The sequence below is a fragment of the Pestalotiopsis fici genome (genome assembly GCF_000516985.1).
Source record: "Pestalotiopsis fici W106-1 unplaced genomic scaffold PFICI_Scf_10, whole genome shotgun sequence".
NCBI lineage: Eukaryota > Fungi > Ascomycota > Sordariomycetes > Amphisphaeriales > Sporocadaceae > Pestalotiopsis > Pestalotiopsis fici.
The window spans coordinates 497742-525265 of NW_006917100.1; the positions used below are offsets into that span (position 1 = coordinate 497742).

General features: G+C 49.3%; 8 protein-coding genes across 8 annotated transcripts; 5 read left to right on the forward strand and 3 right to left on the reverse strand.

Moving 5' to 3' along the window:
- Positions 1–743: 743 nt before the first annotated feature.
- Positions 744–2897, reverse strand: PFICI_12403 (Nucleolar protein 9; the record flags this gene model as incomplete). The annotated part of the gene is made up of 1 exon (XM_007840984.1): positions 744–2897. The coding sequence occupies one exon, from the start codon at positions 2895–2897 to the stop codon at positions 744–746; it is 2154 nt and encodes a 717-aa protein (XP_007839175.1).
- A 444-nt stretch (positions 2898–3341) lies between these two features.
- PFICI_12404 (uncharacterized protein) lies at positions 3342–4544 on the reverse strand (the record flags this gene model as incomplete). The annotated part of the gene is made up of 2 exons (XM_007840985.1): positions 3342–3532; positions 3596–4544. The coding sequence occupies 2 exons, from the start codon at positions 4542–4544 to the stop codon at positions 3342–3344; spliced, it is 1140 nt and encodes a 379-aa protein (XP_007839176.1).
- Positions 4545–6824: 2280 nt separating this feature from the next.
- PFICI_12405 (uncharacterized protein) lies at positions 6825–7764 on the reverse strand (the record flags this gene model as incomplete). The annotated part of the gene is made up of 3 exons (XM_007840986.1): positions 6825–6949; positions 7090–7629; positions 7668–7764. 3 exons carry the CDS (start codon positions 7762–7764, stop codon positions 6825–6827), a joined length of 762 nt encoding a protein of 253 aa, XP_007839177.1.
- Positions 7765–9663: 1899 nt separating this feature from the next.
- Positions 9664–12181, forward strand: PFICI_12406 (uncharacterized protein; the record flags this gene model as incomplete). The annotated part of the gene is made up of 3 exons (XM_007840987.1): positions 9664–10145; positions 10201–10433; positions 10494–12181. The coding sequence occupies 3 exons, from the start codon at positions 9664–9666 to the stop codon at positions 12179–12181; spliced, it is 2403 nt and encodes an 800-aa protein (XP_007839178.1).
- Positions 12182–13757: 1576 nt separating this feature from the next.
- On the forward strand, positions 13758–15394 carry PFICI_12407 (uncharacterized protein; the record flags this gene model as incomplete). Its single annotated transcript, XM_007840988.1, has 2 exons — positions 13758–14984; positions 15038–15394. 2 exons carry the CDS (start codon positions 13758–13760, stop codon positions 15392–15394), a joined length of 1584 nt encoding a protein of 527 aa, XP_007839179.1.
- A 1411-nt stretch (positions 15395–16805) lies between these two features.
- On the forward strand, positions 16806–18644 carry PFICI_12408 (uncharacterized protein; the record flags this gene model as incomplete). Its single annotated transcript, XM_007840989.1, has 1 exon — positions 16806–18644. The coding sequence occupies one exon, from the start codon at positions 16806–16808 to the stop codon at positions 18642–18644; it is 1839 nt and encodes a 612-aa protein (XP_007839180.1).
- Positions 18645–22197: 3553 nt separating this feature from the next.
- Positions 22198–23557, forward strand: PFICI_12409 (uncharacterized protein; the record flags this gene model as incomplete). Its single annotated transcript, XM_007840990.1, has 2 exons — positions 22198–23366; positions 23434–23557. 2 exons carry the CDS (start codon positions 22198–22200, stop codon positions 23555–23557), a joined length of 1293 nt encoding a protein of 430 aa, XP_007839181.1.
- Positions 23558–25175: 1618 nt separating this feature from the next.
- Positions 25176–26271, forward strand: PFICI_12410 (uncharacterized protein; the record flags this gene model as incomplete). Its single annotated transcript, XM_007840991.1, has 2 exons — positions 25176–26083; positions 26142–26271. 2 exons carry the CDS (start codon positions 25176–25178, stop codon positions 26269–26271), a joined length of 1038 nt encoding a protein of 345 aa, XP_007839182.1.
- Positions 26272–27524: the final 1253 nt, after the last annotated feature.

The following is a 27524-nucleotide window of genomic DNA, read 5'->3' on the forward strand; positions in this document are numbered from 1 at the left end:
TAAACACGTGTGAATCTTTGGGTATTTAGGAGGCGCATAATGTGAACATCTACCTAAAAAAAAAGAGATTCAGGTTTCAGGTCTCATTGGTGATTTGGCATAAGGAGGCGTTTGGAGGCATATAATACATGATGTACGCAGCCCCTTGAACCTTGAGCATATAAATCAAAGACAAGACACAGCCCGCTCAGCCCTATTGCGGCCTGGCCTTCCCCCTCACGGCATTCATGGCCTGATCTTTGAAGTTCAAGTTGCATCGTGACTGGATCTGACTCGGTAGGCAACGGCAAGTTCAGACCGGATATAAAAATTTTCAACTAGAAACCTACACAATTCAGCAACGGCCCGAATCAGACAAGTTTCTCATTTTCAACATCTCGTGCTAAAACACCAAAAAAGCTATTGGGAGAGAAAAAAATGTACAGTATGTATCTGTTTCAAAAGGCTGCAGGTCACAAGTTTGGGGTTCGGGGACTTCGGGAATGGAAACAGGTTTCACCAGAAAGCCATTCGGCTTAAACGCTGTGCGATACCATGTATCCAGAAAAAGAGTCCTCTCGTGATGTGTTGCTGCTTATCCTTTCGGCAAAATACTTGCTGGAGTGGTTGGCTGCTGTAGAACTTCGCACACTTCCAAAACGCTTCACCCAAATGCATGAGGCGGAGTAGCTCAATACGAGCCGAGAACACATTGTGATATGACCAATTTTTCAATTTGAACTGCACCCACAGACGTAGCTCAACTATTGGGCCGCCTCACCATCCTTTCTCCGTTTCCGTGCAGTCTCGTCGACCTTGACCATGTTCGGATTGGTGTTGCCCTTCATGGCGTTCTGTTGTCTCTTCCATACGGGTTCTGCCGATGCACTCGCTGCATCGTCAACCTCCTTCGCCCAGGCGATCCAGTCTCTCGTCCGCGTCTTCCACATGTCTCCCTGCCATGCTTTCCACGCCTTGCGTCCGGGAAACGATTCTCGTAGCTCCATCTCATTGTCGCCCAGCACGTTCATAATCTGCTGTTTCATGTGAAATGGCAGGTTGATGCCATCGCTCTTGGAGGGAATGGTCACGACGGCACTCAACACCTTGCTTCCGTGGTCCGACTGTGCAAGTCCGGCAATGTCTCGCATCAAGGCTGCCACAAGCACTTTGTGAAATGCCTTGTTCTGGGACTTTGTCTCAAAGGCTGCCGTCAAGACATGCGCCGTCGGGCCGGATGTCGTGGCCAGGCTCATGATAGAATCCGGAGGCAGGGCAACCAAGGATGTCTGAATAGCGTTTGACACGGCACCGGAGATGGACAACATCGTTGTGACCAAGTGGCATCCGTGAGAGATTACGGCATTTTGATTCTTTGATAGGGATTGTTGAGACTGCTGCTTCTCAGATTCGGCATCCTTTTCGGGGAAGCACAGTTTCGGCACCAGCACCTTCTTGTCACCCTCACATGCCTCGACCAGTGCCCGCAATAGTGCCGAGACCTCACTATGGGCTTCTCTGATGTGGCATCGCTCGAACAGTGTCTTGAGAACGTTGAACCGTGACAAGGAAACTAATTTTGGCATTTCGGGTATAATCTTCTTGACTGAGGCTGCGAGATCCTCTTTGCCCAAACGACATAGGATCCGAATGCCTAGATAGGACGCAACGTCATTTCGGACCAGGCTGTTGATTCGTTCTCCAAAATTGTGCTTGAATATGACCTTGAAGAGCTTGCCCGGACAATGGGATACGAGCGTCTCTAGTAGTCGAGATCCAATGGGATCGTAAATCATGGAATTAATAAACTCTGATGCTTCTGAAGTTGACTCCTTGAGGGAAGCTGGTGCATCGGGCAACAGCTGCCACAGTAGCCGCCGCTCGTTGGAGTCTTCCTCGGGTTGATCCTCGGCCTTTGTATTCTCCTTTCTTGAGTTCAGGGTTATATCGAGCTCCAGCAACAATTGAAGGACAGGGTTTCCTGTGGGGTGGCGGGCCAAGAGACGCAATGCTGTCGCATCCATGCCTTCTGTAGAATCGGCGATAATCTTCTTTGTAGCAGCATTGAATGATGACGGAACGGGCCGCAGGGCATCTTTTGCATTCTCTTCGCCGGTCGCGTTGGAAGTCCATGGCGCTGAGATCTTCTCCTTTTTCCTGCTGTGGATGAGTGATTTGGTTGCGGCTTGTTCGAGCGGTCGTCCAGACAGGATGATCAGCAGCACTCTCAAACTGTGAGATGCGAACCGGTCCGTCAACAAGTACCCCAATTGGCCCTCGAGCTCATCAAGTGTGAGCAGGAACAGCTCCTCCATTGTGGGGAGAGGCTCCGCGTCCGGCTCCTCTCCATCTGCAGGCTGGTCGTCTCTCTCCCCACTGAGCTCCCTTGTGACCACTGGTGCAGACTGTAAGAACAAGGTCTCACAACAGTGACTGGCAAAGCGGTGCTGTATGAGGTTGAGGAAGTGTGACGCAAACTGTTCGAATAACTTCTTCTTTTGTCTCGAGTTCGACATCAAGATGAGGCGCTCCATGAGCCGAGAACATGATTGACTGCACGCGAGCTTCAACTCTTTGCCCTTTGCCTCGACGAATACATTGGCCAGATACATGTCGCGCTCCTCTTGAGACGAGAAGTCGTCTATGTCTAGTTGCTCGTCGACTTGGCGAAAGTATTCCTGCTCTTGGTCCGACAGCATACCAAAGAACTCCTTTTCCGGGCGTTCAGTGCCGTCGAAGCTCGGGAGGCCAGCCGCACCTTCGCTTGCCCCATATTCGTGTTGTGCATCATTGGCGTCTTCGGCGTCGTCTCGTCGCTGTCGCTTTGCTGATTTGACCTCGTCCGCTTCCTCTGCATTGCGGCGTTTCTGTTTCCGCTCGTCTCGGATCGCTTGTCTTTTCGAACGTGGCTTAGGCATGCTGGGCGGAGATTGGCGGACGGTCTGCTCGGAAAGATGCAAGAAAAGAGTGACGCTATTCGCAGACTGGCTGCATCAAGCTTCTACTGGACTGCCAGTGCTAGAAATTCCCAGAAATTTTGGTTATCGAGAGCTTATCGCAGTGGTTATCTTATCGGCGGTGGGGTATTATGGAGGCGCTAATATTGGAGCCAAACCTCCGACCCCGACAACTGCGCTGAACCATTACATAGCTGGCACGGTCTACTCAATTATCATAATCCATATAATCCCCAAGGGAGGTAGGTAGTTGTATTCAAATTATATTGGTGGATCACTACGTATTATCAGTCTATTGTTCCAAGTCTCAATGCATTCCAATTGAACTTTTCGTAGCATTCCTTTGTCCTACGGCATAGAGCGACGAGTTCAACACACCCACCCGCGTGCGCTCACACACGCCAGCTAATCTCTGTTCAGAATCTCCGTAATTATCAACTTGTAACCTTCCACTGCTGCTTCCAGATCACTCACAGTCAGATGCTCGTGATCTGAATGCGCGACCAAGATTGAACCTGGGCCATAGAGGTATCTCTTGTGATCACCATCCAAATGTGGGATATCAGTGCCATAATTCATGACTGCCGTCTCGAAGCCTGGATCCTGGTCAGCACGCGTTCAAAGTGCTAGAATGAGGTACTTGTGTAATCTAGACCAACCTTTGATATCATGATCAATAGGAACAGGACCGCGGCCGCCGGCAAAATCAATCTCCAAATCTGGCGATGCACCAAGGACTACTTGTCGGACTAGTTTCTCTAGATCTTCCGCACTTCCTGCCGCTACTCTGGACGAAACAGTGGCCGAAGCATCTTGCGGGATCACATTTGATGCTACACCGCCTTGTATCGTGCCTACATTGAGAGTGGTGTTGCCAAACTCATCACTCCATGGTAGTTGAAGCTGCTGGAGAGCAGCGAGCCCCTTGATAAGCAGATCAATCGCATTGGTGCCTTGTTCGGGGTAGCCCGAATGCCCAGCCTTGCCTTTGGCCTTGATCGTAAAGACGCCGCCACCCTTGTGCCCGCTCGCAAGCTTCAGCTCAGTCGGCTCCCCAAATACGACGGCCTCCCAAGAGAGGCCGAGTCCATTGGCGACTCGCATGCCTTCGCCGCTTTTTTCCTCGCCGACGACGAAGAGCAAGGCGACGTCGCCATCGCCTATCTCTGCATCCCGGAGGAGCGATTCCACGGCGACAACTTGTGCCGCGACGCTGCCCTTGGCGTCGACCGAGCCGCGCCCCCAGATCTCGTCGCCCTTTCTCTCGTACGGCCAATACGGCGGGACCGTGTCAATGTGGCTCGTTACCAGCACCCGCGTTTTGCGCGATTGACCGCTGTATGCAAATATATTTTGCCGGTCCTCTTTCACAGGCTGTGCCTCTACGGTGAAGCCACGGTTCCGAAGATAACCACCCAAGTAGTCCGAAACATTGCGTTCGGACTCTGAAATCGAGGAGATCTCTATGAGCGACTTGTGTAAGTCAAGAAGGGCGGATGATGTCGTCTGCGCTTTAATGGAGGGCAGTGCAAGGGGTCGTTGAATACCACTCGCCGCTGCGATGCTGATGGCACCTAGCCATGTAAAGGCAAATGATCTTGCAAACATCTTGAAGGTGGTAGTTTGTCGCGATGCCTCCCTTTGCATTGCCGGCTTGTTGAGAACTATTCAGGAATACTGCAAGTGTGGTCGCTGTTTGGTGATTGTGTGCCTTGAGCCTTTGAGAACTACTTCGCTGCAGTCAATCACTATCTCACAATCCTCTACCGATTGCAGCTAAATGGATAGCGAAAGATTCACAATCCATTCGCAATACAACTTGCTGATAGCGTGCGTTGCTGGTTGCTCATTACCCCCCACACGAGGTGGAGAGCACACATGCATTGAAAGTCAATCCCTGCAACTATTATACCTATTTACGTGCGTAGAGTCATCGCATATCAAATGGCGTGACGTGACCAGGTCCGGTGGTTGCGGAGTCGGTTCCGAATCCACGTGCCCGAAAGAGCCAGGCTCGGATCCTTTGCGGATCACCCGTTGCTCCTCGGCCGGAGCTCTTCCGAACGGTCGGTATCAATCAACTGTTTATGCCACTGCCTTTGCTCCTCCTTGTAAGATATTTTGCCCCTCAGAATCGTCAACACCGACACAAGTCTTGCCCAACCCCATGGAGAGGTCATGCATACTTCCTCTACTAAACATCAATCGGATTGCTCTCCGTTGGAGGACGCGATACTTGTGACTCTGAACCCCAACTCTCTGGAAGGGCGTCATGATGGCTCATAAAGTACCCAATTTCTATATATGATTTCCGGCAAACAAAACAATCACCACATACGACCATACGCTCTAGAAAGCTCGGTATCCCGTCCGCTCTGCCTTAGATAAAATAGAGACGATGGCCGCATTCCTGGCCCGTACTTATCCACTCCTGGTCCCGGGTCCCGCATGGGTGCATGTCCGTAACAGTATCGTACGAAAGGGAAAAACGGGAACAAGTTCTTCATCGTACGAAAACTATAAATAACGGCCCCTGCATTGACAGCCGACAGCCACATCGTGGCTGTAGTGGCTTGCTGCCAGTATACCGGTCTATCCTGACTATCTATGTACCTAGATACTGACCTCGGACAAGGCTGCAAATGCCAGTATTCCAACAAGATCTTTGTACTTTACAGTAAAAATGGAAGAAGAGGGGCGACCCCGTCCCCTCCGTCCGTAGACTACAAGTAACGGCTACTGCCACAGGTACCGGCAGCCGACAGCCACCTTGTTGTATCGTGGCTGCAGTGGCTATATCGGCACCCTATCAGTGTGCATTCTAGGTAGATTCTATCGTTATGCGATACCGTAATAATTACGTTCTAACACACATACACACATACACACACACACACATATATATATGGGAGAGGGGCGCTATCTGCCAATAGACCGCCGTGCAGGTGGTTTTTAGTGACGCTATCAATAAACGGCAACGTGCTCAGATATCTCCTCCTGAGTATGAACACTACCATATTACATGCTTGGGTATTGCCTCGGAAAGATGTAGGCTCTGCTTTGGTTGGCGAACCATCAGGTATGACTCGGGCGACCGCGACTCTCAAACTATTTGGGGGGAGGCTCAGCCTTTCTAGGCGAGAAATATCGATGGGGCCGAGTCCAAAACTGCAGCAGAACCATGCATAATGTGCCTGCTAGAAATACGCACCCACTGAATATTTGTACATCAATGTATGATCCATTAGGCCGGCGCAAGGACAGGGCTATCGCTTCAGCAACTGCATGCACTTAGTATACAGTGACAGACTGAATCAACCGGAGACTCACAGGTTGTCGGCAGTACAATCAGGGTCCAAACAATTGACAGTGTCGATGGAAGGACTTTTGTCCCAAAAGTATCGGCAAGCAATGGTCCTACTGTCTGAGTGCTCATCCGTTAACCAATAATGTAAACACCGTGAATTTGTACATACTGCCCAATAAGTCCCAATTGTTGCACCCCCAAGAAGAGCAAAGGCAATGAGGACGGCATAGCTTTTGCCAGAGGTCAACAGGCACAAGCAGAAATTGGCGGCGAGGAAGGTTGCTGATTCTATCATGTTGACTCTCCCCACCCGATCGCTGAAATAACCGACGAGAGGACGACCTAATGCCATGCCAAGGTTGGCAAGGGCACCGATAACGGATGCCTGGTGCGTGGACAGCCCAATAGAAATAGCGTTGTCGGGAAGCGAGAAAAGTACTATCGTATATCCCAAGGTCCTAAAAGTTGCCCAGAAGATTATGAGTAGAAGCTTCGGTTGTTTCAAAAGGCGAACATCGAAACCGCTTTGTGTCGGACGAATATGCTTGTTCCCATCTTTAATCAACATGGTGGAAACAATGTTAGCCAGAGCAGTACAGATAGCAGTGATGCGAAATGAAAGGCTCCCACCTGGCTGCGTTGATGGCAATGCTTTCGATGACTTTGGCGAGGTCCGAAGGGACAGCAATCGTAAGTGGAGATATATCTGGAACATGGCGAGCGAAGAAGCCATATTTTCGAAGAGGAATACAAAGGCCGCCGGGAATGCTTTTTGGACAGATCTAGATGATGACTGTTAGTGAAGGTGATAAATGAACAAATGCCCATCACTGGTTATAATCTTACCATAGACATGGTCGTCAATGAATCTTAGTTTGGCGTTGACCGCACAGGGTCGAGGAGCTAGTTTGATGGGTTGAATTTCGGGGGCTCTAGCGATGCGCACGCGGATAAGGTTGTTATGGTTCTGGTCCTCGTAAATAACAACGACAACCTCGGAATAGATTTCCACAACAGTATTGAGTGGTGCCCAGGATTTGAAGACTCGGGGCATTAGGGTGGGGTGTTTCTGAAAGATGGCGGGGATGGGATGAGAATCGGGTCTTCGCTTCTTCAAGCGAAGTGCGCGTTCATCCTCAAGGATCATATCGAACAAAAAACTCTTGTCGTGCCAGAGGTTTAGATAACTTTTGATGGCAGAAGCTCGTGATTCGGCCTCAGGACCCAGCGCAACGTTTGCCAAGGACTGTACAAAGGCCAGTGGGAGGGCGACGGCGATCCGGCGTGGCTGGATCGTGCCGACCCCAGATCCCCCGTAGATGTGGACAAAATGGATTCCTCCGTCGACAAACTCCATATCGCGCATGTCTAGATTGTTAGAACCGGCTGTGAAAAAGTTCGATACATGGTCAATATGGGCTTACTGCAAGGGACTATGTCCCATACGAAACCCTGTTCGGTGGACTTCGGGTCTTTGCCCAGATTGTGGGCATACGTTGAGCGTTGAGAGTGATTCGACATCTTGTGTCTTTGAGATTGATCATTTAACACTTGCGGAAGAATGGAAAGAATTTGTGGAGGAACAGATGGAAGAGGAAGAAGAAAAAGAAAATGCTGTGAACGTGACCATGTATTGTTAGGAAGCAGATTGTGTCCCCCACCATTGACTTGTTTTGACAAAACGTGAGTCGTGTCTGGATGTTGCGGTCAACCTGGCGGTGCTATGCCAACTGGTTGTGACAGCTGCCAAGGAGATGATGGGAATCATGGTGTCGTTAGTTCAAAACTTATGATGGCGGGGGACTTCATGTTAACCATTCACGCCGATTTGGGCTTAGCGCCGATAATACTGTTAATGACTAGGGCGGACCATGATCAAAATCAATGAGAAAAGTAGATCAGCTTACATGTGATTGGTTGTTCAGAGACTGTGAGCCTCTCTTTGTCCCCTTCCTCATGCAAACGAGATGACAACATTTGCATACATGTTTGTGATAATTACAACATTTGTGTTTTACCTCTCAAAATACAAAACAAATGAAAAAAAAAAAGACACAAGTACTTGGAAGGGTTGGTGTTACAACTATATACCTAGGTAATCAAGAGCTGTAACTTACTATGCTGCTCTCCAGACTATGAGACTTCGCATACTCACGAGCCCAGGCCTATCAAGACATTACCTCACGGAAGCAATCGAGTGAGTGCAATTTTGAAATAATCGTAGCACTGAGGACGCGAACCTGTGTAATAAGTTTCCACAGGCGCTGATTTTACATTGTATTTATAACCCAGACGTCATGCAAACATCTCCTGTGGCTGTTTGGTTTGGTCAAAAGCGGCATGGAGATTCTGCTTTTGTTTGGCGGAATCAAGCGACGCGCGCGCCGGAGCGGTGGAATCAGATGCCGTTGGGGATTATCCCACTAGGATCAATCCAGGTACTGTCATGTCATGCCAATGGCAGAAAATTGCCACCAGGATGCCAAAGTAGACAATACTCGCCATAAGGCGGAGGGACGGGCCCGCATTACAGCTCAGTACTATCTGCTTGGTCTGGGCGGGTTGGGGAGCCTGAGGAATGTTGAAAAGATGAAGCCGAGCGACAAAGGTGGCTAGGCTAGCCTGATCTCATCAACCCCAATACAGCAAAATTCATTGTCCCGACGCTTAATTATTGCTCAAGCATCGCCCTTGACGACAATAAACACCTGCCTATATAATTCCAACCTCGCAAGAAAATCACGAGGACCACGATTACAGATTGGCAATAATTGTAAACCCGTAAAATTTCGATATATTTATGCTTGAAAGACGATTGCGAGAATCTTAAGTACAATAAGCAGGGACCTAGGTATGTAATCGTACGGGTGATATTTTGATAATTCTTTCAATGCTGAAGCTATACTTGCGCAATAATCATCCCTCGTTTGATTTCGTGTATATAAATGATGTCGACTTTGTATGTTGGGGCAATACTCACCTAGGCCCCCCTGCACTCTTCCCCCTGCTGGGTAAATTGGCGTTCGGAATTGGGTGTTCCAAGTTGGGTAATTTGATCACCAGCACGCCCTCAATTGGCCAGCAAGCTGGACTCTATGCTACTGAATGCATACCAATTACGTACCTACTAGGTAGGCAGCAACGCTTACCAGCACACAAGGAGGCGTTGCTACCATTTATTAAGCCTTGAGATTGCATAAGCATATAACATCGCGGGATTCAAAGCGCTGTTGTACTATATTGAAATTTCGAGTAGTGATTAGTGGAAATGGAAAACTTCCAGTATTTCGTTCCTGACATTGTGAGCACCGCCTCAAGTATAAATGCCCCCATGTAGGCATTGTTCCTCGACGCATGCGGCCTGATAGCCATATTTCATGACTACACTTGTGCTTAGTCTTTGACTCCCAAGTATTCATTATGAAGTATCGTTCTATGAACCCACTGCTGCTGTTCTGCCCCTGGATTGTCCAAGGTGCACTTGACGGTAGTCGTTATCTATGGTACACTCAGCCCGGACGGTACCCAGTTTTTGAAGACGGCCTGCCAATCGGCAATGGACGCATCGGAGCCGCAATCTACGGAGGTCTCTCAGAAGTCATCGGCATCAATGAGAATTCTATATGGACCGGCCCGTTCCAGGATCGCATCGCGGATGACCCCCAGGCCGCTGAAAAGGTCGTTCGCGAAATGCTGGTGGCCGGAAATCTGAGCGATGCACACAACTACACGATGCAGGCAATGATTCCAACTAACAATTCTCCACGAGCATTCAGCTACTTTGGAAACATTGACATTGATTTCGGTCACACCGACCAAGACGTGGCCGACTACATTCGTTGGCTGGACACGAAAGAGGGTACCACTGGCGTATCTTACACTTATCAGGGCGTCAATCATAGGTGAGTATATGGCCAACAGCCGGTGCCTATCAACAGTCATCTGACATTGAAGCAGTCGTGAATATGTCGCAAGTTTCCCACAGGGCGTTTTGGTGGCACGTTTCAGCACAACCACTCCTGGCGCACTGAACATGAACGTTTCCATGAGTCGAATCAGCAACATTCTGTCAAATGTTGCACAGATAGCCCTGAACAACAACACTATTACCCTTGTTGGATCCAGTGGCCAACAAGAGTCCCAGAGTCCGATACTTTGGACGGGACAGGCGCGTTTTGTATCGGAAGATGGTACATCAACCCATAATCAACAACGAGATGAAGCGGATGTATACTGACAAAATGATAAAGGTACATTCTCTACATCAGGGGCTTCGCTTATCATCCAGAATGCGACTTCAGTGGACATGTATTTCGATACGGAGACGAATTTCCGATACCCAAGTCAGAGTGATTGGGAGGCCGAAATGAGGCGGAAAATCGATGCTGCATATGACTTGGGCTATGATGCTGTCAAGGCATCGGCCATTGCAGATAGCAGCGAGCTGCTCGGTCGCGTGACACTGGACCTTGGCGAATCACCAAATGACTGGGCAGATCTTCCTACAGACGAGCGTATCACTATTGCCAGAAATACTTCGGCCGACCTCCAGCTGAGCACACTGGTCTTCAATTTTGGCCGTCACCTCCTCGTAGCTTCTTCACGCAACACGGGCAACGGCACGTCTCTGCCGGCGAACCTGCAAGGCATATGGAATAACTCAACGTCGGCGCCGTGGGGTGGTAAATATACCATCAACATCAACATTCCAATGAACTACTGGCCCGCCGGACCGACAAACTTGCTCGAGACGGAGGAGCCCTTGTTCGACTTGATGAAGGTAGCACAGGGGCGGGGACAGTCCATGGCCGATCGCATATATGGTTGTCCGGGCACAGTTTTCCACCACAACCTTGATCTCTGGGGAGATCCCGCCCCGACGGACAATTACACATCCTCGACCATGTGGCCCATGGGTGCTGCGTGGTTGGCATGGCACATGATTGACCATTATCGCTTTGCGAGCGACGCCGATTTCTTGCGAGACGTGGCGTACCCGTTCCTTGCAGACGTTGCCGCATTTTACGAGTGCTACACTTTCGAGTTCGAGGGCCATAATGTTACCGGTCCCTCTCTGTCCCCAGAGAACACCTACATTGTGCCCGAGAACTACACCATAGTCGGCGCGAGGCCCGCGATAGACATTGGTCCTTCGATGGACGATCAACTCATGCATGAGGCCTTTCGTGGCTTGATTGAGGCAGCAGAGGTCCTGGGACTCGACGACGCCAACGTGACGGCAGCACAAGAGTTTCTTCCGTCGATTCGTCTCCCCCAAATTGGATCGCTCGGCCAGATCCTCGAGTGGCGCAATGAATGGCCCGAGTCAGCACCCGGTCAAAAGCATTTGTCACCCCTTTGGGCACTGATGCCGGGCCGCCAGTTTAGCCCGCTCGTCAACGAGACTTTGGGCGAAGCGGCCGGGGTTCTTCTTGATCGTCGAGTATCTCATGGCGCAGGGAGCACTGGCTGGTCTCGAACGTGGCTGATCAATACCTATGCACGTCTTTACCGCGGCGACGATGCCTGGAACCAATTAACAGAGTGGTTCGCTGTCTTTCCCACGCCATACAATTTGTACAATACCAACCAAGGTCCCACCGGCCCTTATCAATTCCAGATTGACGGCAACTTTGGGTTCGTTAGTGGCGTCACCGAGATGTTGCTCCAGAGTCATGCCGGGTTTGTACACTTGCTCCCGGCACTGCCCTCTGCTGTACCTACTGGTTCTGTCACTGGACTACTGGCACGAGGCAGCTTCGAAGTGGATATTGCGTGGAAGGATGGAGTATTGGCGGCGGCAAATATCACATCGCTAGCAGGCAATGAGCTGTCACTTCGATATGCAAATGGTTCTGCGATCCTCGTGGATGGGTCACCATACAGTGGTTCGATACAGACAAGCGTTAGCCAAATATTGGTTGTCAGTCTGGCATGATGGCTGTTCTTAGACGACAGACAAGGAGTCGAGCATTTTGAGATTCTCAGATTCGTGTTGAAGGGTTGACGTAGGGGCTGGGAACCGAAATTTCAACATGTATGAACCACCCACTGCTGGAAGATGCAAAAATTGTTAGTTCTTGGTAGCCCAAGATCAGTGCATATCATATAACACCCCGACTGTTGATGGATTTCTATTCTTCTAGTTGAGCAATCATTTTATCAATCCGTTAGTAGCTCGCAATCTGATTGTGTTGGTATTGATTCAAGAGAATTGATTCAATCTATCTGACGATCTCATCCGTTACCTAGTGTACGGCAAGCATTCTGGAGACGCATTAATCTGGCGCAGGCTCACATGGGAAGATGGATTCTACTCCGTAGCACGAACATGGATTATAACTAAGAAAAGAAAGAGCGCCTCAGCCTTAAAGCTATACTATTCAGAACCAAACATGGCCCAGAATCCGGCTTCGAATGGTTAAAAATTTGCGGAAAGCCAGTATTCCACTTCATCCAAGCTACACGATAAGAAATGTGTTGCCAAATTTGATAAAAGTCAGTCTTCCTCTTCCCGATGCTTGGTAGGGTTGTGCGGCGAAGGAGGGAAACCCGTTGCTCTAGAATTGATCCGCCATGCTCAGCAAAGAACAACGTTGCGTCAGGGCAGACGATAGGTCTAGCGAGCTGGGTGACCAGGGGATTGACAAGTGGTTAGTGGTGGGGTAAGCGCAGTACGGAATGGCTCAATCCACTGCGGCTTCGGGCTTTTGGGACGATCGGTCATTTCAATGTTGCCATCTTGGTCCATCTTGAATTCGGCATGGAATGATCCAAAAGCGTCACATAATCGCGACAAGAAGCTATATACACCTAGGCTTATTGGACACGGTAGCTCACTTATATTCATGTTATTATTGATTTCGTTTAATTTTGCAAGGCATAAGCGTGTGTGGCCAGTAAGCAGCTAGCCTCGTGATACGACTTTGAATAGGTACCCAAGTCACGATGACAGTTATCAACATATTTCCAGGATTAAAGAGTGCTGCAAAGAAACGCTAAGCCGTGTGTTTTTTTTCAGCTCATCGTGACTGCATAGCCATGTCTCACTATTCTGATTGGAGTTTCTCTTGGATGTGTCGACTCAATCCATGTTTGCTTATGGGAATCGTTGCTTATTTCTTCGACGCAATCAATTATCTACGATTTATAGTTCACGGTGCGTATATAGGCCCTATCACGTTCACTTGGCTGTCGGTGCGGTAGATGAGACATGCGACGCCAAGACAAAACCAATATACAGCATCTCAGAAGTAAAACATGTCGAATCAACAAAACGCTTGCGGTACCTCTGTAACATCCTCCCTAGGGATTGAAGACTGCAATAACCAGCCAAGGTAGATAGATGGCCCTTCTCCATCTATAAATACTCTCTAGTCGGAACATCTCCAATCTCCCCTCCTCGTTCTACTGAACAACATTTGTCTTCGTTCCCAGGCTATAATATTGTTCCTCGCTGACGGAAAACGTCTCGTATTCCAAGACTCACAGAAACATCATCACTACTATCAGCCATGAGGATCACAAGCTCGGCTGTGAACTCTTTCTGTCTTTCTCTGTTCTTCCATAGCTCCTCTGGCCAAAGGTACCCTGGAGATTATCCTGTTCAAGGGTACCCAGTGGGGAATCCATATCCTCATCCTGCGCCTCATGGCAACCCATACCATCACCCTGGGCCTCATGACAACCCGTATTATCATTATCCTCAGGGCTCGCGCCCTTCTGGGAGACCAGGCCCTCCAGGATACGGGCAATCTCCCATCCCTGTAGAATCAGGGACCGCGTCTGACACTACATCGTCGTCCTTGAGTGGTACGGACGCGCCAGCTCAGACTCAGACAGGTACCATCTCCACCTCATCTGGCACTCCTGCCGACTCTTCTGTGGCTTCTTCCGTCCCATCTGCAACCTTGACCAGCCTGCCTCCGGACACCATCTCGTCGGTTTCCACCACTACCCCTACCAGCTCCACCGTTGCCCGAAATGCTTCCGCCTTCGTCATCGTGTCCCCAACCTATTGCCCCCCCTCTATCCGTCCCACCGGGGTACCGATAAGCCAGAGCGATGCCAACTTTTCGGCATCACACGAGGGGCTGCAGTACCAGCAGTTCCCCAACTCGCAGTTCATCCTGAAGAACGACAGCGGCGAGCCGTTCTACCTGGACCTGTCCACGCCCACCCAGCTGATCGTGGAGGACGCCGACGGCTATATGCTGATCCTTTACGAAAACGGGACATACAACGCCTTTGCCGGCGCCTGCGAGCTCGAGATCATCGGGAGCTGGCCGAGCCCGGGCTCATCCCCCACCGGCCGGAAGCGAGATATGACGATCCGCCGCCAGGCTGGCAGCGCCCTGTGCAGCGACATACAGTTCTTCTGCAACAAAAATCTCGGCAAGGCAGTGCTCGCCGTTGGCGGCGGGCTAGCCTGCGCCGCCATCGCCAAGCAGGTGGGCGCCGAGATCGGGGGCGCCGTCGGCTTCCTGGGCAACCTCTTGGGGCCCGAGGTCGGGCTCCCCACGACCCTGGTCGGCGCGGCGGTGGGCGGGCAGCTCGGCGGCTTCCTGGCCGGGAAGTACGGCCAGGTCCTCTGCGCCAACGCCGCGACGTACCTCGGGTCCGAGTTGTGCAGCGCCTGCCCGCCGCCGTCGAACTGCGGCCCCGGGACGATCTCCTGCAATGGGAAGCCGTGCCAGGACATCCTCAGCGACCCGAGCAACTGCGGCGCATGTGGCAATGTGGTAAGCCATCTTTCCCCTTCCTTGGATATCGCGTCAGACTAACAGCCTCACAGTGTCCGTCGGGAAAGTGCCGAAACGGGCAATGCACTGCCCCAGTCTGCGCTGGGTCGACGTGTGACAGCCTGCCGAGCTGCGGATCGGACTGCTTCTGCTTCGCTACTGCTGGGAGCACAGGATTCTGCGGTCCCAGCGTGGCCTGCAGCCCTCTCGCCGACTGCGTCTCGGACTTTGACTGCGGGCAAGGCCTTGTGTGCGCGACTGGCACCTGTTGTGGCAGAAATGTCTGCCTGCAATCGTGCGGAGTTGGGTCAGCGCGTAGGGACACTTCGATTGCGGCAAATGCCAGCGAGCTCTATACGGCCGGTCAGGGAGGCGTCGCGGGAAGAAACATTCCGAGGCTTTTTGAGTGAGAGCGGATTAGTATCGCAAGTGGTAGGATATTTAGATCGGTTTGTTTCCGCAGGTGGGTGGGACACAACCTTTGCTGCTGCGGCATCGTGGGATGGGTAGATGGCGAACCAAGATCAATGCAACGAGTATGTAATGCCTCCAAAGATGAGAGTCATGGTGAAACGAGCGGAGCCAGCCAGAAAAGCAGCAGTACATCTACCAGAGCTATTCTACAAACCCCGCCTCAAATGGGTACAACGATCGATCACAGGTCCTCATATGTCCAACACGGTCAAACAGAGCTACGAGATTCTATATTGGTCTCGATAAGACCAACAACATTGCTGGCGTTGGAAGTCGCGAGGATTTTGCTGATGCATTTAATCTCTGTGTGAGCTTCACGGCAGAGAGCATTGGCGTGACCTTGGCTAATCAATGATATGTTATGAAGGGAATACATTTATTTGATCAGAACTACTTTCGCAGGGAAAGTCTCGCTATCTTCTGGCCCAGTGTAAGCACTTCCCAGACCGTTGACAACGGACGAGACGATTTTAATCCTGTAAAAGATGCGTTCAATTATAATTGGGAGTGATCTTACTGCATTTGCAATCGGGGGCAAAAAACATGGTATAAAAAGAATGTCTCGAGCGATGGAATGGGAAAGTTTTGCCCATCATTATGTCGAGGAGAATAATTAAAGCCAACTTACAACTCAATAGAGTCACCTTATCAAAACTATTTCGGTATAAATCACTGACCTGGGGTACGTTGAATGAACCATATAAACATGATATAACAACTTGAATGGTCATTATTTTTGTTTATTAAAAAAGTTAACGATATCTGCTATGAATGGTTGTATTGCATTTGGAAATGTAAGAACTCCGATAGCATCATGTAGCGTTGTATTATGTTGAAGTGTTTGATGTGCATTGGCTATGCTGGCCTGAACGAGCTGCTGTAACTACGGAAAAGAACGCCATAGGGATATTTTCCAGGTGTTGTTTGATAACGTGATTCTAATGATTCCCAAAGAGACGGATAGCTGAATGAGATTTGCATATTTGAGTTCTTGAGCAGTTTTCACCATGGATGTAGAGGTCGAAGAGGGTTGAAGTCTCTACTTCCCACTTTACCTTTTTGCGTCTATCGGTCGTCCATGTCCAATACTTGATTAGTGTTCCCGTTATTCAATTTCTGAAGTCCCACCAGGGGTCGCTGTCACTAGATGAGAGCCACGCGTCCTTTTTTAGTATATCTATTTTAGTGCAAGTTTAATCGTTCGGAGAGGGTTAAACCGGATGCGGATTAGCATCTAACCTAACCTGGAGGACTGGCTAACGTGACTTTATAAGTAATGTTGGATCTCCATCTTTCTCTTATGAACGACATCTGCCATGGTGGGTCGGCCTGTTGAGAATTCCGAGAATGGCAAATGCATACTGCTCGAGTACCGGGACTAGCATCACCGAGTCCGAGCCGGGATGGCTAGGAATTCCGCATTTGTCACTCATAATCGACGACGACAATGTGGAAGCCTTGAAGGGATTCCTCCAACAGAAACCAGATTGTCCTGGGTGGAGAATATATCATTATGAGCCCAATTGGCATTCAGGTTGGGGTCCTGTGGACTACGCGATCAAAACGGGCAGCCTCAATGTCTTTTGCGAGCTTCTGACGCTAGAAGAGACCTTGACAGCAGCTACACCAGCTCATCCCTATCGACTTCATGAAGCCTGCAGACTCGGCCGCCTGGACATGGTACGACATCTTCTCAATCGTTCCGCCGACGTGCAAGATAGCCTCGAGCGGATCGATGATCTGGGAGCTACACCGCTTCTTGCTGCTACCGGATTCCTTGGCTATCCGGGATCAGAGGCAGTCATGCAACTGCTGCTTGATGCAGGCGCAAACCCGCTCCAAGACATCTACACCGCGGGCCGATGGAGAGACGGCTCAGATGAGCCGGTAGAGGAATCTCGACGTCAACAAGGCATTGATTTACCATTCCTTGTGGCCAATGCCCTCACGGCTGCCATAGAGTTTGCAACACCCGCTTTGATTGATCGCCTTTTCCACGCTGGAGTCGATTTATGTGCCGGCGGCTCTTATAGAATAGAAGGTTGGCCTCGAGATGAGATACTCATCCATGTAACCCCTTTGCACCTCGCATGCAGTGAGAGCAGCGTTGAACGTGTCCGGGCACTGCTACGGCTGGGGGACTCGGACGCACCCCGCATGATTGTGCAGCGAGACAGCATGGGCCGGACTGCGTTTCACTGGGCCGTGCTTGGCAATCTTAATTCACCGTACGTGGGACAGGACCCTGGCAAAGTTCACGACCGTATGTTGCTTCAAAGAAACAAGTGCATACAGGCCCTCTGCGCCCACGGACGTGAAGCAGCTACTGTCAATGCCCAAGATCGGGATGGCAAGACGGCGATGCATCTGGCGGTAGAGTCGTGTTTCCCCGAGGCCGTAATCTGTCTGCTTGAACAAAATGCTGACCCGAACCTGACTGACTCGACCGGACGTACAGCTATTATGGCGTTGACCATGAGCAGCAGAATCGCGCGAATGCACAAGCATGTTATTGACGCTTTGGCCAAGGCAATGGTCAACAATCTAAGCGCAGGCGATGGTCATGGTAACACTGCCTTGCATCTCGCATGCAGTCACTATAGGCGGCTCTGGATCGCCAGGCTCTTGATCGAGCACGGCGCCCCGTGTCATCTCACCAACGGGAGTGGCGAGTTACCTCTGCACAAGGCTGCTGCATGCTTGTGGCCGCCTAGTGATAGTTTTTCAAAATTCGACATATTTCGCGACGTCCTTCGATCTCAAGATCAGTTCATCTCTCTCCTCCTAGAAAGGACCCGCGGTGTTTGCGATATGGACAGCAAAGACGCCTCAGGTAAAACCGCTACGGACATTTTGGTTGAGACTCGACTGAAAGTTTCAAACCATGTCAAGCAACAAGAGAAAGGAAAAGCATATGTGAGACTACAACAGGTCGACCACGCACAGATTAGGGCGGGTTTTAAAATTATGCCCCATGAAATTCAAGAGGTCGTTGAGACTGAAAGTGGTGTCTGGGGATTACGTGACATAGGAGACCCGATGGCTCTCTCGAGCGTCTGGCATAGGTTCAGGGGACGCGGTGGATTGAATAGAGGAGGACGTGGTGGTTCAACGGGGGCACGACCGGCCTTACTGAGAATACCCCGGCATCGCCGTCGGATCTCGTTGGAAACGTACGGATCTTAATTGAAAATGCTAAGTAATAACCAAATGTCACCAATATTGAAGTTCGGATTATGTGACGTCTTTGTCTTTCGCGAATGTGTAACCACGAGTTGCAGCGGCGGCGATGGAACAAACAGCTACAGCAGGGCATACTCATTAAGTTGGCGGTTGCGCAAAATCTCAACAAGATTTAATATGCATTGCAGTAGCGATAATTGCTTATTTACTGCTGTGAGCATTAAAACATAGTGCTGAGTAAAACATGCCAACTTGATGATGCGTAATTTCTGGGTCAGCGGCAAAAGGCATTGTACTTATATTTGGACATTCGGAGTAAGTAACACGAGAGTGTATACAGCCCTCAATCAGCCAAGAAATAAAAAAGAGATGCAGCGATTTCAGTGATAACTCTGGGATCGGCCTTTCTTGTACAGTTGAATGGGCTAGGACTGAACTTATCCTTTAGCCTCACATACTAGGGCTGCCCATGGATGGTTGTGAAATAGCTGTCATGTTTGTGCGGCTGACATAACGTTTTATGTCCGACTATCAGAAAAGATAGGACACATATGTGGTCCATGTGATATTTAGATATGTAGGTGCCGTTTCCTTCTGCCAATTGAACGTCCGCGTGTATGTCCCTGCCCCTCACTAGAGCAGCCCCGAGACAGTCTTACACCCGTGTTGGAAGGATTATACATGCATTCCATGGCTCAGGCACACGTAAGGGTAAAAGGTTGTGTTACACAATATACGATATACCGCCAGGCCATATTTGTAAAAGTGGGAGCTCCACACCAAACTCAGGTTAGCGTTGAGATAAATACATGCGTACTCGCAACACAAGTCATTGCTTGTACGCCACGCTGATGATATTATGGTAAGCATCATGAAGTTATATTTTCGGGGAGGTACCCCCACGGGCGTACCGTGTACTTAATGTTTCCCTTCTGGGACGGCCCATGGCTTTTTACATAATACACCACCTTTCCCAAAACTGTGCTTGACTTCATACATCCTTTTCTTATTTATGAACTAGTGGCTGCATGAAAAGTTAAAGAATTGAAACTCTGTAGGAATCCGGAGAATCTTATCAAATAATGGACTCATCAATGGGTCTTACGTCACCCTTCACCCCCCATTCCCAAGTGGCGTTTGCCGGGCAGAAAACTGGATTGGGCTCTTTCCACTGAAGAGTCCCATGCCATGTCTGGCAATGTGGGCCTGGCGAGGCACGTCAATCGGTGAGATCCATCGCCAGGTCATCATGCCCAGGGTATTTACAGCCAGCATCAACCTGAAAGATCAAACTGCAATTGATAGGCATCAATACCGGGCTTGGCCTTAGGCATGCCATTAGCTTCTAAGACACCGTTTTCTATACTTGATAATGGCTGTACATGCTAAGGCTAAGTGCGAAGCAGCTGCAGAGCATATGCGTTCACAGTGCCCTAATGTCAGTATTGATACAATGATATGGATATTAGATATGGAGTTGTACGACTTGACACGTTAGTCCGTAAACCGACGTTGTGTTACTGACTGCTGCAGCAGTCAAGAACACGTATACGAGCAATGCAGTCGCGAATCATAAGATAACGTTACAGGTCAATTAGTTATCAATCTCCCTCGTGGCGATCCTTTTACTTTCCATTGTCAGATCCATAGACCGAAATAGCGCGCCCTATCAACTGCCAGTGCTGACTTTAGATAGGCTATTAGAGTGGATATAGGTACGGCGCCATACCAGGGATGTTCGATCCATCCTAGGGAGGTTCGTGGAGGTTAGTGCTTGTGTATATCTCGATGCTACAGTATCACTCTAGAGAGCCATAGAAGCTTTATTTGTGATTAGACAATGAAGCTATAAGTGCTTGTCGTCTCCTGTTGTTGTCAAGTGAAAGCTCCGATGAACCAAGTATAACCAGTTATCCAAAGTTTTGGTACACGACAGAAAGTCAAGCTATTAGAACCAGACTATGGGAGTAAATTTGGAGGAACCAAACTTTGCCGGTGCCTCTAATATTATTCAAAGTATGCCAATCACCTAGTTAACAGCTTTACACAATAAGCTTTCGGGGCATTGTATTGCTTGATTGAATCAATTCTACATGTAAAGAGATCCAAATCATAATGCTTTCGACAGATTGCTTCTTTGACGACACCATAGAATAGGACAAAAAAACAGCGTTGTTTGAACTACATTGCACGTAAGTGCACAGTGATATGGCATGGGACTGTAGCAAAGGTTTCTATATCTAGTGAATTCAGGTGTGGGAGGAATTTCAAAGCTGAGTTGAACTTTTTCTGTGATTAAGTCATTATTCTTTCCCGGATCGTGCAGTCGGGTCATAAACTACTAAGCCAAAGAGTGACTGTGAAATGTGGCACTCTTCGGGTGATACATCGGGAAGTAATAGGAAAGAGCTTCTAATTCGATTCTTAAATTGATTGATTTTCATAGAAGAAAACTATTTTTAGTTTTATTGTTTTTGTTTTTTATTTTTGGATACTGCTCGGATCAGATCGACTCACTGCATCTTATCTTTACAATCTTGTATATAGCGGTCAGAAGCCGGACCGGTGTGATCTATGACACGAAACGAATCGTGCCAAATCAAGGACAGCTCCTGGAAATCACGATTGATAGCTTACTATGTATAATAGCTATGATTGCAACCGAATCCCGGCGTTCTGTTTGGTCCCGGCTTTTGTCTGTTAGACGGTCTTACACTAAGTCGCTCAATTGTGGTTGGCTGCGTATGTACGTAGAACGAAGTTGGTAGAGACTGCGGCACGGAGATGTGCTGTCGGGTGACTTGCCTTCAGAAGAAGCTGGTCACATCGGCTTGAAACAAGCCAATGGGAGAAGAGATTGTACGGCAGAATAGTAGGTCAGTGGGTGGGTGTCTACTTTTCAACCTCGAAGACCCACAGTAGGTAGTTTTCGGGTGCTTGGCAGGTCAGCAAATTGCTGTTTTAACACGGCGCGGTGAAAATACCGTCTAAAGTCATCCTGCATGTCAAATCTGATGATAGAATCTGGCAAGTAGATGCGAGGCGTAGGTCTTGACTTGTTTGGAAATACGCAAGCCAATCCGTATTATCCGCGCAGCCGGATCCTTATAGGAAAGTTATTGCGGCCTCAAAAGTATGACTACTAGGAATCTTACTTGATACGCCCTCTGAATGTATTAACGTATGGTACAATAAAGCGCAAAATGTACACCCAAGCATGTATCTGCGCCGTCCGACTGACGTACAGTTCGTAACTCCTACGATCCCATATGACGAGGTCTTTGCTTGGCGCTTTTCATAGCAATCAGTGCAACAAAACGTTTATTCAAGGCGAATGATGAACCACAAATCGTTATGGTAGGTCGAAACTAGGAAAGTAATGCTGACATGGGGATGAGGACCTCGAAGTATAAATTGGAGCATGATAATGTTTACCGATGTCTTTCTTGATCCATCTTTGCATGAAACTTTGGTGCAACATACTCGACTGATCACTGATAAAGTGCGAGTGTGCTCCAGAATATAAATCAAGAAGTGAACGGGCTCTACAGTCATTATGGACAAGCAAAATGAGATAGACCTGCCGATCTTTGATCAGGTCAATCGTGAGATTGTAACTCACGATCAAGACCAGACATTCTGGTGGGATTTGATGGGTCGATCGCTCGCTACACAGCTCAAAGCGAATCAATATGGAAACGAGGAACAGCTATACTATCTACGCTGGTTCAAAAAGTGGATTCCATACTCATTTGGACCACAGCCAGTGGACGGCAATGCCTACTATGACTCAACCTTCACCCCTGATGGTTCACCAATCGAGTACAGCCTGAACTGGAAAGAGAAAAAGGCCCGCCAGACCGTCCGACTCGCCATTGAACCATGCTCGCGGGAAGCCGGTACCGCCGCTGATCCCCTCAACCAGCTCGCGTCCAAGAGCCTACTGGAAGCCATGGCAAAAGACGTAACCAATATAGACATGGTTCGGTTCAACAACATTCTAGCAGAAACCAACGTGCCAGACGAGGACGCAGAGCGTATTCTGTCAAAGCTCCCGCCAAGCGAACCGCAGGTTCTCTTGTTGATTGCATACGACTTGGAGCAGGGGGAAATCTTGCCAAAAGCCTATTTCAACCCACTGCTCAGAGCGATTCACAGCGGCACGTCTACAAAAAAGGTTGTTTTTGACGCCGTACGCAAATGCAACGGCCCACACGGCTCTTACGACGCGTCCCTTGCAACCCTTGATGATTATCTGGACTCCCGGGATGCCGTCGACGGGCCGCACGTCTTCTTACTGGGCCATGATTGCATTGTGGACTCGCCTGCCTCCAGAATGAAAATTTACGTCTTTACGCATGTGACCACTCTTGCTACGGCCTTGGACGCATTCCATCTTGGGGGCAGAATTTCTGGATCGACCATCGAGGGAGGTCTTGAAGCAGTACGCTCGTTTTGGTGCCATCGATTTTCTCTGAATGGCTCAGATTCCGACGTCGAAAATAGGGAGATGCTGCCGCCAGGGAGTAGATGTCTGTTTGTTTATGAGATGAGACCGACGCAGCCTGGTCAGAAGGAGCCGGAGATTGAGGTGAAAATGCATATGCCAGGCACGTGGCTGGGTGAAACAGACGCCGAGGTCTGCCAGGTCATGTCAAGCTGGTTCCAAAAACATAATCACCCCGACTTGGCGGCTCGCTATCAGACTGACATGGCTTCAGCATAGTAAGTTCAGAGTCCTGTCCTATACTACCACGATCAGCAGTCCGGAGACTAATACATCAAGTCTTAGCCCTGAGATTGACCTGAACACGCCGGGCGAGTTATGCCACACTTGGGTTTCTCTCACGTGGACGCAGAAAACTGGTCTTTACATGACCATGTATTACACTCCAAAGATTACGCAGTTCTACTGATGGAGTAGAAGTGACGGAGGAGTTCTGGACCTGATAGTTTGCCACAGGGAAATGCCAGCCGGTGAGCACTTCAAGTCTTCGGCTGAGTGCCTAAAGAGTGGGGTCGATTATGAGGGCTACATCGATTATGAACGGATTTTTCCTTGTCTTTTCTTTTGTCAAACTGCTCTCAATCGTTCAAGCCAGTTTTGTCTAGCACTCGCTCGAATTGCACTGACATAGTCAGTACCCACTACAGATTACCTGCTCGGTTATATTAGATTGCTCTTCAGCACGTCTGCTCTGTAACCCGTAGGATCAATTTAGACATTGTTCATATGCTACTTCGATCACATATTCTCCTTCACACGTTGGCTTTAGTGAAACTGACTCCACATGCCTGACGGATGCGTCGCGGGCATGATTGACTTCGCGCCAAAACGCCGCCTCCATCTACCACCGCCCTCTGATCGTTGGTCTCAGGACCGCCTGCAAGGTCGAGATAGAACTGAGCTTGGGACCTGCCCAGAACCGCATCATGGTCCACGGCGACATGTCCATCAACCACCACTTGTGCATGGCACCATGAAGTACATGGAGCACCAAGTCTGTGCGCATGCTTTTCATAATGTTGGATATCAGGCCTATTATCGTCCACGGCAAACCTCTGGAGTTTGAGATGGGAAACCTCAGTGACAAGTATGCTGACGGTGAGGGCCCAAACAAGAAGGCTGAAAAGGAACCTTTTTGTTTTGATCATTTGAAATATAGACCATTCAGCATTTTGCGCAGATTTTCAACAAGATGGAAGAAGAGGGTGCAAATTCATGTCAGATGTTTACATTACTCATGAGAATTATTGAAAAGGTATGATAGATGTAATGTAACAGATGTTGTAGTGGCTGAGTTGTTCATATCCAAGATCGGTTGTATGGTCAAATATGTATTCTCATCACTCCACTTATTGCTACATTTTGACAATATTTGTCAATAATATAATCAGAAATATACTCAAATAGAATTGATGATGACCTGGGCTGTGAGATTTGGCCGACCATACAAGACAATGATCAATCCTAGGGATAACTTAGCGAGCATCTGAGGGGATCGGGTGGGTCGGTACTACTTACCCTGCTTATCTAGTACTTACCCTGGTTATGTACGAGAGTACCCATCATATACCCCTTGGATCGCGGAAAAGAAACGATTGAAATTGTGGAATTGTATCTTTTTGAATTAAACATTTCTTCAACTAGATTCTTGTAATGTAAAATTTTGCCGCACAGCTGGATTCATCTCTACAGTTCCTAGATTGCGCACCTGCATGTTTTATTGCAATTTCCATGTTCAAGATAGCAAGAAATTGATTCGTAATCTTTAGGCGGTATCGCGAAGTACAAAAAGCAGAGGTAAGCAGCACAGCAAGGGTCTGCTCCTCCGCATTTTGGTATGATCTGAGATACGGTAGTACGTACTCTATTCCATGTCTTACCGCCACCTCTCGCAGTTAAAAGGGAAAACCCCCCAAAGCTGAGTCCTCCACCCATGCTGACTTCTCCTCCTGGTCTTCTACACCAAAAGCCCACCCAATCCTCAACTTGAACCTTTGCTGTCTATCGAGGTAGATAGAATATGAGCCATGTCGGCCAAGCTCGAATCCGAAGCTGCCTATGAGGCCACATGGATTCGTATGTTGCAACGTCAATTCACAAGGCCTAAACCCCTACCAGCTGATACCAACCTCGAGGGACAAACCGCTATCGTCACCGGTAGCAATGGCGGGCTGGGTCTCGAGGCATGCAGACAGCTGCTCAAGCTCGGGCTCTCGCGCCTAGTGCTGGGCGTGCGCTCCCAGGCAAAGGGAGAGGCGGCCGCGAATGGACTGCGCCAGACATTTGACAAGGCAGATATATCCGTCTGGATCGTTGACCACGAATCCTACGACTCGATCCGCGAGTTTGTAGGTAAGTGCGAGACGCTGCCACGCCTTGACATTGCCATTTTGAATGCGGCGGTCATCACAACCTCGTACACGACCGTCCCGTCGACAGGCCACGAGAACATCCTCCAGGTCAATTACCTGTCGACGGCCTTGCTGGCGATACTGTTATTGCCTATCCTCAAGTCCAAAAAGGTCCCCGACGCCGTTCGGCCGCCCGTGCTCAATCTCGTGGGGACCGACCTCATGTACCAACCTGAGTTCGTACCGAGGCTGACCGGTCCGGTGCTGGCGCAATACGACAGCGCCGAGAACTTTCGCTTTTTCCCCTGGTACAGCGGATCAAAGATCCTGCTCATGTGCTTTGTGAGCCGGCTGGCCAGATGCGTCGACGCGAACGACGTTTTAATCAACGTGTCTAACCCTGGACTTGTGAAAAACACAGACCTTGCTCGCAACGGATCGATCATGGTGAGGACGGTCATGGGAATCTACCAATTCTTCTTGGGCAAATCCGTGGAAAGTGGTGCCTCTGTATACCTTGAGGCTGCTTTGGGCCAAGGACCAGATAGCCACGGCGGTTTCGTTAGTGAATGGACAATCCGACCGTAAGTTCCACGACACAGCCCAAGGAAGTGGGGATTATTTGATTGCTGACAAGTGCAGATACCCGGCGGTTTGGTATACAACAGAAGGCAAGGAGTTCACAGAGAGATTGTGGGAGGAAACCATGGAGGAGCTGAACTTTGCCGGTGCATCTAAGATCATAAAAGACATGAAAGGGTCTGCCGATTGAAAGCAAAGTCTGCATTCTGACCTAGTCCCGGAAACTGATGATACATGTGAAGCACTGTTCTGTTGCTGGTAGTGAGTGAGCAGTGCTCAGTATCGGTCTAATGAACTGCCATAGCGGGGCAATCGCGGGGCTCCGCAAGACTTATAATGCTTGTGCAAGCGCTATAAGCCTTCTGTAATGGACATGTTTTGTGAGCCGCTTGAAAGTCAGCCCACTATAAGCTCCCACTACGGTCGATGTACTGGTTTTGTCCAATATTTTTTCCTTACTCGTAAATGCGCACATCCATGTCTATAGTTCTACACGGAGTCTGTTCAATTTAAGGTTGGTGATGAGTAAAGAATAAAGAAATCCATATTTTTGACTTTTTGCCAGTTTTGATGGTGGATCATGATGGTGGACTCACCATTGGGGCCTGGCGCTGCAGAAGACGCGGGGTTACCTAGGGGAGCTTGGTGAGGAACGATCTGACGCAGATCGATCTGATGTTATTCTTCCCGGCTCACGCTTCAACCAAATCGTGCTAGCTGTGTGCACGTTAACCGAGGCCTACTAACCGATCATGGTACTATGTATAATGCTAAAGAACCAGGTAACCAGGTAGCAACATGGTGAGGTTCCAAAATCTGGTTGGTGAGGAACGAATCCATTCAGGTAAGTGGGGGGTATATACTGCAAAGCCTAGTACATAGCCAGGAAAAGGCACAAGCTCGCTCCTTGATCCTACAGTTACGCAGAGTATCTTTGGCACGAGTTTGCACGGAATGCTTAACTACCTAACTACCTGACCAGGCACGCACTGGCCCCCGCTCGGATCCGAATGCCGTTGTGTCAGCTTATCATCTTCCATGTTTCGGCGAGGAGAGCTGCAGACCAGCGGTCCAGCCCGCGAAGCTCCCGAGTAAGGCTTCATGGCTAGTATGGAGTCTTTCCAGAAGCAGTCGGTCGCCGACCTCAAGGCCAAGAGGAAACAGCCTGCGTGTGAGGGTGGCGCCAGTCGACGAAGTAGATGAGAGGAAGCCGCCTTGGAGTTCCGTGAATGGGACTTGGCTGTTTCCGCGTTTTCATGCCGTTTCTTGATATCGGTAGTCCACAAAAGACATTGACACTCCTGGCTGAGTTTGTGGAGGGCAAAGTGCGGCAGGGTGGTGGCCAGTGATTGAAGTGGCAGACTGTCGGTGATGACGCGGAACAGGGCAAAACCTCTAAATTTCGATGTTGATGGCATCCATTGGAGTCGTGCCAGTATATAA